General features: G+C 41.6%; 1 protein-coding gene across 5 annotated transcripts in view; it reads left to right on the top strand.

The window, feature by feature from the left end:
• The first annotated feature begins 3,599 nt into the window (after positions 1-3,599).
• EIF2AK1 (eukaryotic translation initiation factor 2 alpha kinase 1) overlaps positions 3,600-12,948 on the top strand; it is a 37,893-nt gene continuing 28,544 nt past the window's right edge. For all 5 annotated transcript variants that reach the window (XM_038419507.2, XM_038419506.2, XM_038419504.2 and 2 more), the window contains exons 1-2: positions 3,600-3,863; positions 10,373-10,528. In XM_038419507.2, coding sequence (XP_038275435.1) covers positions 3,737-3,863; positions 10,373-10,528 — 283 coding nt within the window. In that variant the 5' untranslated portion in view covers positions 3,600-3,736. The remainder of the gene's footprint in view (positions 3,864-10,372; positions 10,529-12,948) is intronic.

Here is a 12,948-nt window from a genome sequence, read left to right as displayed (position 1 = left end):
CTTAGCACTTAGATAATATGTGTCAATATGCTTTACAAAAGCTCCAGTATAATATAAAGTCAAGTTCAAGGTCTTGGTTCTTATCTTCTAGGCTCTCAATGGCCCGGACCCAGCATATCTAAAAGATCACCTAAACTTTTGTGATGAAGACTGTGGTCCACACTTCTGCTCCCCTGGCACAATGGAACTTTCTAGCATAAGGATAAAGCTCATCTGTGTAGGGGGCAGCTGCTGTGGTGCCAGAACTGAGGGCAGCCAGCTCATCAGCCATAGCCATCAGCAACTGATAAGGGAGGACAAGAGGGGCCAGGTGAGAAGGCACAGAATATGGGTAGATGGACAGCATGGGGCACAAGAGGCTGCTGGGGTCACATAGACTGGGATTCAGAAGGGCAAATTGGGGGGACCAATTGGGGTGGGTGCTGAATGGGGGTTTTGGTGCAGGGCCACATGGGAGCAGGGGTGTCTGAGTGTGGGTGCAAGGACAATGGGGGTGGGGGGGTGCATGGGAGCAGGGGTGGCTGAATGGGGCTGTGGGGACACATGGGGATGGGGAGGGGTGTGGGGGGTATGTGATGACTGAGCGGGGGTGCAGGGACACATGGGAATAAGGGAATGCATGGGGATGGGGAGGAGGGTGCAGGGACACATGAGGACAGGGGAGGAAGGGTTGCTGAGTGGGGGTGCAGGAACACATGGGAATGGGGAGAGGGTGTTGGGACACATCAGGACAGGGGCAGATGTGCTTGACCGATTGGGAGAGGCATTGGGGAAGCTCCCCAACTCCCTAACAATTCCTACCACCCCCTTCCGAAAAAAAACCTGTTCCATAGTTCTGGCACTCACACCCAACAACCCTCCAGGTTCACTTGTAGGCTCTTTTCCAGCAATTATTTCCCTCTCCCTCAGCTCCTCCGTTACCCTGACTTCCCGAAGCCTTTGCGCTGCTTCTGAAGGGTATGAAAATACATTCTGTATTGTAGTTTAAATGAATTATTACTCAAAGTTCTGTATTAATATGGCTAGTAAGGAATCTATTTGTCAAAAAATATTTCCTGAATATTTTTTTTCTGTATTGTTACAGACATACTTGTTGACAGGTATTATGAAATAAATTACCAAAATAATTGAAACTGGTTTGATTATATTGTGTTATTTTGACAAATAAAATATACAGAATTTTGCAGAATTTTAAAATATTGTACACAGAATTTTTATTTTTGTTTTGGCATAGAGTTTTTAATTTTTTGGTACAGAATTCCCCCAAAAGTAACAGGTGGAGCAATATGGGGAGCTGAGAGCCTGGGCTTGGCACAGAGCCGACAGAGCGGGCTCTCAAAACCGGGCAGTCAGGCTCTCAGCTCAGAGCTCCATGTGGTGCTGATAGGGGATATAAGTAATGCAGTGTCTACACAGACACTACATTGTCCTAACTACATCGACCTAAGTGCTACACCTCTCGTGGAGGTGGAGTTATTTGGTCGGTGTAATGGGGGACTTACATCGGCGGGAGCAATGCTGTAGTGTAGATTCTTGCAGAGTTAGGTCAACATAAGCTGCCTTACATTGACCTAACTCTGAAGTGTAGACCTGGCCTGAGTAGGTTTGATTTATTATGGGCAAGAGAGAGCAGTACTAACACAGAGAGAGACACAGGAGGCAGTACATTACATATGCTTGTAATTTGTGCATAGTTGAAAATATCTGTGCTTCATACTGTAATGCTGTTTACTTGTTTCAGAGTAGCAGCCGTTAGTCTGTATTCACAAAAAAAAAAGGAGTACTTGTGGCACCTTAGAGACTAACAAATTTATTTGAGCATAAGCTTTCGAATGCATCCGATGAAGTGAGCTGTAGCTCACGAAAGCTTATGCTCAAATAAATTTGTTAGTCTCTAAGGTGCCACCAGTACTCCTTTTCTTTTTGCTGTTTACTTGAATCACAATCTTGTTTAGTCAGCACATAAATCAAGGTTTTGTGTCTTTCTTTTAATACTTCTTTTTTTTGTACAGATGTGGTAAATTCATTAGGAGCTGTTGGTGCTCGCTACCTCTCATTATCAGGCCATAATGTTTAATACCTTGGCATATGTTAATATCGCTGGGGATGCTGAATTAAATTAACTGAAGCATGGTTTTGGATAATTAAGGAAACATTCACTGTAATTAATAGTTACTGGAGGCACTGACCCTTTTTTGGGATCAGAGGCAAATTTTTATAATTGACAGGTTTCAGAGTAGCAGCCGTGTTAGTCTGTATCCGCCAAAAGAAAAGGAGTACTTGTGGCATCTTAGAGACTAACAAATTTATTAGAGCGTAAGCTTTCGTGAGCTACAGCTCACTTCATTGGATGAATGTAGTGGAAAATACAGTGAGGGAGATTTTATATACACAGAGAACATGAAACAATGGGTGTTACCATACACACTGTAACAGATTATACTTCATTTGTTTACAATAGGATTATATATGATCATTTTGGTTAGAATTTGTAAGGGATTAAGCTGTTAGCAATTTAAAATAATCGTGTGCTCAAAACTGGGAAAAGTTCAGTTTGGGAACATGGTTCAGGACATCACCATGTGTTTGGTAAAAAAGATTCCGTGCCACTTTTTGTGGAGTGACAGATACTAATAATTCTCACAATATTTTGATGCATTGAACTCTGCAAATATTATAATGGTTATATGTATTATTAATTTCTGCTACTGCCCATTATGTGCTAGGTGCTTTCCAAATAAAAAGGAACACCTCATGCACCAAAGATCCCAAATTGACCTGTCAGTATCTATATTCTCAAGTGTGAGTGGGACTAGTCTGTATCTCAGTACCCCAGTTCCAATGAAGGCAGCGTGCACTGGAATTATTCTCAGGTTTCAGAGTAGCAGCCGTGTTAGTCTGTATCCGCTAAAAGAAAAGGAGTACTTGTGGCACCTTAGAGACTAACAAATTTATTAGAGCATAAGCTTTCGTGAGCTACAGCTCACTTCATCGGATGCATTTGGTGGAAGAGACTAACAAATTTATTAGAGCATAAGCTTTCGTGAGCTACAGCTCACTTCATCGGATGCATTTGGTGGAAATTTCCACCAAATGCTTCCGATGAAGTGAGCTGTAGCTCACGAAAGCTTATGCTCTAATAAATTTGTTAGTCTCTATGGAATTATTCTGACGCCCAAGCCCCTTGAAGGACGCAGTATGGGATGGGATATCCCAACCCCCAGCATTACAGGATGTAGTATAGGGTGAGTATAATCTGCATGTCAATCTCTCCCCCCCCAGGAGTGTGTGTGTGTGTGGGGGGAATTAGCCAGCTCCCTGCCTCCCAGACATAGGTATAGGAAGCAAATTAGCCAGAGCCTCTATCCACCAGAGGCCTGTGGGGATGTGTTAGGGCCCTGGCCCCTAGGGCTGTGTGTTTGTGTGGGGGAAATGGCTGGAACAATTTGTATAGTGGGGGTGCTGAGCACTCCCTAGTTCCAGCACCTCGGGGCAGAGGGGGAACTGGTCAGCGCCCCCGATCCCTAGGGGTGCGCGGAGGTTGGCCGTCCGGCAACCCCCTTCCACACGAGGTCGACCGAGGCAGGCTCCTGGCGCGTCACGGCGGGACCCAGTAGAGGGCGCAGCCGGGCGAGCTCGGCCTGGAAGGAGCCGGTACGTTCCAGCCCCCTCCGCCCCCGTTCGCTCTGCCAGGCTGCGGGAAGCGGCGGGGCGTTGAGTCCCAGAGGTCCCGGCCATGTGGAGAGCTGGCGGGGGCGCTGCGGGGGAACGGCGGCCCAGGCTCCGGCCTAGGGCCACGGGGCTCCACCTGCCGCCGCCCGCCATCGAGTTTCCCGAGGAAGGGCCGGAGCCGCAGTACGACGGTGAGTGAGGGGAGCCGCCGTCCCCGACCCTGGCAGGAACCCGGGGGCGGGGAAGTGCCCCCAGCTGCCGAGGGGGAAGGGCACTGCAACGGCTCCCTCCCGCCCCAGAGGGATATTCCCTGCGGGGGCAGGGAACGGGGGCTTAATGTCCCCTCCCCGCAGCTCCTGGGGCACACCGGGAGAGCAGTGCAACTCCCCACCCCCTCCTCACAGTGGTGGGGCGAAATTGCGCCCCTTCGTCTGAGGAGAGTGGGGTACCCGCCCCCCCATGGCCCCACTGGGGGATGATACAAAAATCTCCCCGTGGCCCCTGTCATTGTCTGGTGGGGGAGGGGGGGTGATGATGAAATTGGCCCCTAGTTCTTGCAAGGCGTCAGGTGCCTGGTGGTAGGGAGGGTGACGCAAGAGCAGCGCAGCTGTCAGTCATTAATTCCGAATTCCCCCTTTTACTAAAAAGAAAAGGAGGACTTGTGGCACCTTAGAGACTAACAAATTTATTAGAGCATAAGCTTTCGTGAGCTACAGCTCACTTCATCGGATGCTGTTATGCTCTAATAAATTTGTTAGTCTCTAAGGTGCCACAAGTCCTCCTTTTCTTGTTGCGAATACAGACTAACAGGGCTGCTACTCTGACCCCTTTTACTAAGTGTCTGCCCACTTTGTCCTCCTGAAGTATTTCTGAGGGGGTCCTGGAGACTGTGTGTTTTCTGTAGGGTCTCCGTGGCCCCTCGCTGCGTCTTTCCTCTGAGTAGGGATGACTCGGGGAATCTGGATGTTTGATGTAAACTTTTAATGTGGAAGATCATTACTTCTCATTCCCCCTTAGAGTTATTTGGGTCTCGGTTTTTCCTCCATTTTCCTTTCCTTCTCACTCTCTTCTTGGCTTGTGTAGGGTGCTGCTGTCATGTCTGCTCGTTTTTTTTTTGTTTTTTTTTGTTTGATTCTCCTGGGTAGTATTTAAATCTTCTATCAAAATCATTATCCTGATCTTTTTAAAGGATAAGATTACTGTGAATTCTACAAAGCAGTGGAGACTGTGTTACTGAGCTGCATTGTGAATGTTTCATTTATTAATTAAGCAGATTTCCCCCCCCCCAACAGTATTTAAGGGGGGGAAAAAAGCTTTGAAATATTACTACATAAGAGGCCATACTGGTCACGTTAACGGTCCATCTAGATCTTGCCAAGTATCGTGTCTTCCAGCCGTGTCCAGTGCCAGATACTTCTGAGGGAATGAACATAACAGGGCAATTATCACATGATCCAGCCTCTATTATCCAGTATGAGCCTTAGGGACACCCAGAGTATGGGGTTGCATCCCTGACCTGAGGTTAGTTAATAGCCATTGAAGAACCTATTCTCCATTAACTTATCTAATTCTTTTTTTGGACCCAGTTATACTTTTGGCCTTCAAAACAGCCCCTGGCAATGAATTCCACAGTGACTGCGTTCTGTGAAGACGTATTTCCTTTTGTTTGTTTTAAACCTGATGCCTATTAATTTCATTGGGTGACGCCTGGTTTTTATATTATGTGAAGAAATAAATAACATATTCGTATTCACTTTCTCCACACCATTAATGATTTTTCAGACCATTATCATATTCCTCGCTTCATTGTCTCTTTTCCAAGATGAATAGTCCCAGCCTTTTTAATCTTTTCTTGTATGGAGCAAACATATATTTCTTGAATGGTTCACTCTTAGCTCTGAAGTTTATTATAGTTGGCATTATGGAGGGATGATTGCTGGATGTTCATGTCATAGCCAACTCGTCGTCTTCAGCAGTTAAGGTTTGACCCTGGTATCGAGTATTGAGAATATTTGCAAGAAAATTAACTGGAGATAGTGCTTGTCCCAGTCGTTTTTTTTAATGCTTGTAATTTAACTCTGTCATTTAATATTTATCTTTTTAAGATCTCACTTAGTTCCTTCAAAATTTCAACAACATCAACAATAAAACAGCTGTTTCCCTGCATTTTGTTCAAGGCTACAGAAATAGGCTTCAGGGTACTCAGCATGTGTTCAACATTTCTCTTAAGCCCAGTATTGAGAACTTTGTCTGTGCATTGACATCTATTTTTTCACAATTTTGTTCACAAACTGTCATCAGATTAGGCAAGTTCTTGATATAGTGCTCAAAACAGTCGACTACTGAGTTCCATCGGGCATCCTGTGGGAGTGTTAGTTTGGTTCTTTCCACTTTTTTCAGAGCAACTGCTGCATAGTAGTTGTTATGGAAGTATTTTGCAATTTCAACAACATTAGCTTTTATTTCTGGAACACTGAAGTCTTTGGCTAGGAGGTGCATCAAATGAGCACTGCAACCATATGTTGTTAGCTTGGGATCTCTTCTAAATAATTTCTTCTAATTTTGAATATATTTGCAGCATTGTCTGTGACCAAGCTACGTACTAGACATTTGAATTTTTTTTTCAGTTTGTTATAGCTTTTACTACTACTTCCTGTAAGTATTTGCTGTGTGTGCATTTCCTGATGTATCAGTTGTTTCTGTAAGGAAGACATTCCCTTTTTCTGTTGTCACACAAGCACATACAATAGGATCATTGTGGACATTGTTCCACCCATCAAGACTCAGGTTAACAATTTCACCCTCTAGATGTTCTGCATACTGCTCAATTTCTCTTTCATACACTTTATCCAGCAATTTGCCTGCGACATCTGCTCTGTTGGGTGGACTGTATCCTGGTCTTAATGACTGAACCGTGTTAATGAAGTGTGGGTTCTCAATCATACAGAAAGGAGAGTTTGTTGCATAAACAAACCGAGCAATTTTTTCATCAATTACCTCTTTCTGTAATCTGCTGGTTCTTATCACAAACTTATCTATGGTGATTTCTGGATGATGGAGATTTTTTTTTTCTTTTTGCTACAGGTGATATACTGTGGCTATGTGACATATATGATGTGATTGAAATGCTATCATTGGCAGATAACGCTGAAACTATAGAAAATGATAGTGATCTTGAAGATAGTCTTCAGAAACCTGTATATTGAGGATGGATTCTCCTAAACAAAATAAATCAATACAATTATTTAATTATAATTACCATACTTCATTTAGTATGACTCATTGCATTCATTGACACACAATACTACTTTAAAGGTGAACTTGTAAGAGGAAGATCTGCCTATTTCAGCTATTTATTTTTTATCACAACTGCATCTAAAATGATAATATCATAGAGTAACTACTATATTTGTTGTTCAAACATGAGAATTCAAGAATAGTCCAGAAGGAAGACAGCTGGTCCTTAAGAAAGGAGTATGAAATAAAAAAGTTTTCCAACCTGAAGATCCTGCATGTTCAGACATGTTCCTTTCATTATCTTCAGCACAGCTTCCTCATGAGAAGGAACACTTCTCATGATGTTGTTTCATTCCGGCAACCAGGCCTTGCATTTCTTTCTTGCACTGTTTGTATTTTGCACGCATGCCTGTCTTACCCACAGGTAGAGGAACTTCATTAAAATATTCCCAAACTGGGTCTCTTTTATGGCCTGCTGCCATTATAGATTTTTCCTTCTAGTGAGAGAATGGTATGGTAGATTTCAAATCAATGAAGGCTACACTCAGAAAGACCTCAAGACTTCTGGAATATGCTGCTCAAACAGTTTCACTTTTGTTTGTACTGTCTGTCCCTCCCTTCTCCAGACTTCTTCTTGTCCAGATCTATTCTGCCTCAACAATCTTCTATTCATTGAACTTTTTGAAACTTTTCACTTTCAGAGAGAGGTAAGGGATTGACTCTGTGTACACAAATTTGCAGAGGGACAATAGGGTGAGGTCTGTTATTTCTCACCTCTCTATATTTATTTATTTATTTTATTACCATTTTTGCTGTTAACAAGTATGTTATCTTTGGAGACACAAATCTGCAGTTTGAGAACTGCAAAACTAAGCAGCTCTGATGGTATCTTCTAGACTTAGCACTGAGTCCCATTGGACAGATGGAAAGATTATCCTAAATAATCTATACAGAAGCCCCTGGAACTGCATAAGATTGGGTCCCTAATCCATGAACTATTGGAACTCATTTACAAAACTTTTCTTAAACATTACATGAATATATATTGTCTCATACGATAGAATTAGAATTTATAATCCCTGTTCCATGATGAGATACATTATAGCTCAAAGATATCTTAATTAAAACTATCTTTAGCTAGGTTTTTTTCCTCAAAAAGCATTTTATCCAAAAAAATCCGATTTAAATTAAAAAAAAAAATCAATTTAAAAAAAATTGATTTTTATCCACCCTGGTTCCTAACATTCTGATTACTAGCTTTTTTTGACAGCTCCTGCACATCGAGAAGATGTTTTCAGAGAACTACCCACATGACTCTATGATCTCATTCTTGAGTGGTAACAGCTGATTTAAACCCCATCAGTTTGAATGTAGGGTTGGGATATTTTCCAATGTGCATTACTTTGCATTTATCAATATTGAATTTCATCTGCCATTTTGTTGTCCAGTCACCCAGTTTAGTTAAGATCCCTTTGTAACTCTTTGCAGTCTGCTTTGGACCTAACTATCTTGAGTAATTTTATATCATCTACAAACTTTGCCACCCACTGCTTACTCATTTTCCAGGTTTTAGAGTAGCAGCTGTGTTAGTCTGTATCTGCAAAAAGAAAAAGAGTACTTGTGGAACCTTAGAGACTTAAAAATTTATTTGAGCATAAGCTTTCGTGAGCTATGCATCCGATGAAGGGAGCTGTAGCTCATGAAAGTTTATGCTCAAATAAATTTGTTAGTCAGTTAGGTGCCACAAGTACTCCTTTCCTTTTTCCAGATCATTTATTAATATGTTGAACAGCACTGGTCTCTGTACAGATCCCTAGGGGACACTATTTACCTTTTTTCATTTCCAAATGTAGTAAATTTTTATCTTCAGAAGGAGGATATTGTTGTTAATATTTGTAATGAAATTGTTACATCATGTCTCACTTGAAAACAGGGCTCTTGGCCTAAAAGGCTGTTCTTGAAAACTCAATTTTATGTGGTATACTAAACAAATATTAGGAAAGGAAGCTTTGTAATTAAATTAGTATCTCCACTCAGATTGGGAAAGCCTTATGATGATTGTGTTGTCACATACGCTACAGTAAAGTAGTTATAGTTTATATTTATTTTAAAAATACATTTGTAACCATGGGGCAGACAACTCTGTGTGTTTAGACTTGCAGTGTGGGTGGATCCTAAACTGACTTTACTGTGCTGTTATAAATTCCATTTTGAAGGGATCGAGTGTTCCTGTTCATTTAAGAGTAATGAGTAATCTCTGAAGGTTTTTAAAAAGTATTTTTTTCCTCAGAGAACATTTATTTCCTAAATATTATGGTGAAAGGCACATTTAAAATGCCTAGATAGATAGATTTTTTTTCTCTTGTCTTTTAGTAGCTGCCAGCAGTTCATAGAACTACTGCTCCAATGATAAGGAATGGTTGATGCCGGGGCAGGCAAACTTTTTGGCCTGAGGGCTGCACCTGGGTTCAGAAATTGTATGGAGGGCCAGTTAGGAGAGGCTGTGCCTCCCCCAATAGCCAGGTGGTGTGACCTGGCCCCCCGGCCCCTATCCGCCCCTCTCCCTGCTTCTCGCTCCCTGACGGCACCCCCCCCCCGACTCCTGCTCCCCCTAAACCCCTCTGTTCCCTGATGCCTCCCCCGGCACCTCTGCCCCTGACTGCCCCCGCCGCTCCATCCAACCCCGCCTCCTTCCTGACTGTCCCCCCAGCATCACTGCCCCTATTCAACCCCCCCGTTCACCGCCCTCTGACTGCTCCGACCCTTATCCACACCCTGGCCCCCTGACTACCCCCCTGAACTCCCCTGCCCTCTATCCAACTCTCCCTGCCCACTTACCGCGCTGTCTGGAGCACTGGTGGCTGGCAATGCTACAGCCGTGCCGCCCAGCTAGAGCCAGCCATGCCACTGCGCAGCTCAGCGCACCGGGTCAGGCCGGGCTCTGCAGCTGCCCTTCCCCAGGAGCTCACAGCCCCGCCGCCCAGAGCATTGCGCCAGTGGCACAGAGAGCTGAGGCTGCAGGGGAGGGGGAACAGCAGGGGCGGGGTGGGGGCTAGCCTCTCGGGCCAGGAGTTCAGGGGCTGGGCAGGATGGTCCCGCGGGCCGTAGTTTGCCCACCTCTGATCTATGCCATGTTTACAGGCCCCCCCTTTTTTTTTTAAAACATGTTTGTGTCTAAACTCACCATACTGTCTAAATTCACTTGTATGGGGCATCCATGTCTTAATGGAACAGAGTGGCAGAAGGCCATACACAGAGAGTGGCATTAGAAGTGTCTGCACAGTGCACTCTGAGACATTGTTCTGTACAGAAAGCTGTAACGAAGAACTGGCCAAACTGGTTACACAGTTACAATTAGAGGTCAGTCTACACAACAAAAAAGTTTGCTGCTGGTAACCACTTTTTATCGTGTTTCACAAAGTCAGTATAGTATGACCCTTAAATTGTTTTGTTTTATTTTCAGAATCTGATTTACCAGAAGAACTTCGAGTTGTGAATGGTTCAGAAAAATGTTATTTCACTTCTACAATTGCGAACCAGCTTCTGCTTGTTTCTCTACTAGAACATCTTTGCCATATGTATGCACAAAATCCTGTTCATTCAAGATCTTTGTTCCAAAGTTAGTGAGAGTATCTACAATTTTTACTTTACCTTAAATTGATTTATTGTCATGTGTGCCTAAACATAAAATGCTACGTTTGTTTTCTGAGTTATGAGATCAGTTTGTCAGTTTACATTGGACTATTGGAAAATTATGGATCTGATACTGGACAAGACTGAGTGCCACTCGGACGGTTGGGAGCACCCTCAATTTGACTGGGAGTTTAGGGCATTCTCTACCTTCTAGAAATATGCAGGATCAAGTTGCAGAGAATTATTACTACTCTACTAAGAATTTTGTTTCACCAGCCTCCTAGTACAGTGCAAGAGAGGTAATAGGTGATATCACTAAGATGATTCTGAACTCATTCCACAGTCTTTATTAAAATCTGGTATTTGAACTATAAAAACAGGGAAAGCACAGCTATAGGAAAGGAATATAATGTAATAGAAATATTCATAAACATGTACACAAATTATATAATTCTCAGTATAAATTATGCAAAAGCAATAAATGTACCTGTATTATGCTAATCAAAACAGGATTCAAATCAAAGGAATCTTAAAAAAAAAAAAAAAAAAGTCAGTAAGAATATACCCTTAATTTCTATTTTCCAGTTTCTATCATCTAGTTTTAGTTTTAACACTACTCCAAGGTGAATATTCAGATAACTTTTCTACTTTACCAGCTCTACTTATTGTTGGAAGGTGCTGAACTAAAAAAATGAATTAGATTTCCCATGAACCGTGTTTTTGTGTGTGTCTATATGCACCCCGCTATATGTGATGGTGATTAAATTGTAGAGCCAAGTGATGCCCATTGTGGATCCATTTGGTATGTAATCATGAATCTTTTACCATCTCACCTGTCCTCTTCCCATTAATCCATTTCATTTGGGGCAACTTCTAATATTCCACATCTCCGAGCAGCTTTCAAAAACTGTCATTTAAAAAAAAAAAACAACTGACAAAGAAGTATTTCTCCTTCCTCTCAAATGTGGAAATTTCTGAGCAAAATGTGCCTCAATCCCAGGATGACCAATATTCAGATCTGCACTAGTGCCAGATTTAAAGTTTGATATCTGATGACTGTGCGTAGCTTGAAGTGCTGTTGGAAAAGTGGGGTCTCAGCACTTACTCCTAGTCCAGGATCCAAAACATCAGACCTAAAATGGCTGACACTTTGAAAGCAATTTTAGGCCAATTGTAAAACTTTTTAATAGTTCACTGTAGAATTGACTTGATAATTAAGATGCCTGGCTTTACAAGGGGAGTGATACAAAAATATTCCTGATTAAAAAGTGTGAAAACTCTATCCCTAGACAAAACCTTAGTTTTGAGAATACATTACAGTAACCTAAGCATAAAAAAGCTTTTCACTAACATTTATTTATTTAACTACAAACAACACACTAAGCAAACAGGAACATAGGAAACAGGTTATGGTTAAACTCAAATTTGGAGCTGAAATTCCATTTCTTTTGGGGTTTTCCTATTGGAATTTTCATGGTAGTAAAGGTAAGCACATACATAAGTGTTTGCAGGATCACAGCACTAGTATGTAGCAATTAAAATCTTTTATTACTTGATATGGCTTGATGTATCATTGATATTTTTGGTATAGAATTTTACGTTTCTGTGCATTTCCTAGGCATATTCTTAAAATAGTAAGAAAATAACAGACGAATATTTTCCTTTTTAAAATTTCTGACGACATCTAATTATACCCTTCTATTCTTTGTGTTTTAGCCTTTTAACACAACTGTTTATAAAAGTGCTCCCCTTATTTTGATGCAAGACATTTTGATTGAAATTTTCCTTTTTTGTGCATGTAGCTTTTGTTTTTGAATACTTTCTTTGATTAAACACAATACTAGTGCAATTAAGAAATGTCATTTTTAAAATGTTTTTCATATACAAGACTTTAGAATTAAACTGTTGAAATAAGAGTATATATATATATTTGTATTTACATGTGTGTGTTTGGACAAAGCAGTACACTGTGATTGTTGATAATTTGTAGACTATTGGTTTTTTTCCTCTTAGATTAAAATCTTCAATTCTACACAGTACATTTCCTTTACTATCTATTTCAAGACTAACGTACCTAAACCTACACCACTATCTTTATTCTCTATATCAAGACAAATAAAAACAAGTATTCTACCACTACTTCTAATATCTATTTCAGGATCTGTTTATCAGTACTATACCAATGTCTCTACTGTCTATCCCAAGGTAAATAACCACAAGTTCTCTACCTCTCCTTCTCTTTGTCAAGACAAATATACATAACCGGTACTCTGTCACTATGTCTACTATGACCCACTCAAGTGTTCTTTGTGTATTGATAATCCAGCACTTGACCCCTAAGAACTCTTGACAGGTGGAAAGTTCCCATTAATTTCATCCAATAGAGGTGAAGTTTACAAATGAGCT

This window comes from Dermochelys coriacea, chromosome 10 (genome assembly GCF_009764565.3).
Source record: "Dermochelys coriacea isolate rDerCor1 chromosome 10, rDerCor1.pri.v4, whole genome shotgun sequence".
Lineage (NCBI taxonomy): Eukaryota > Metazoa > Chordata > Testudines > Dermochelyidae > Dermochelys > Dermochelys coriacea.
This window is presented reverse-complemented; position numbering and strand designations above follow the sequence as displayed.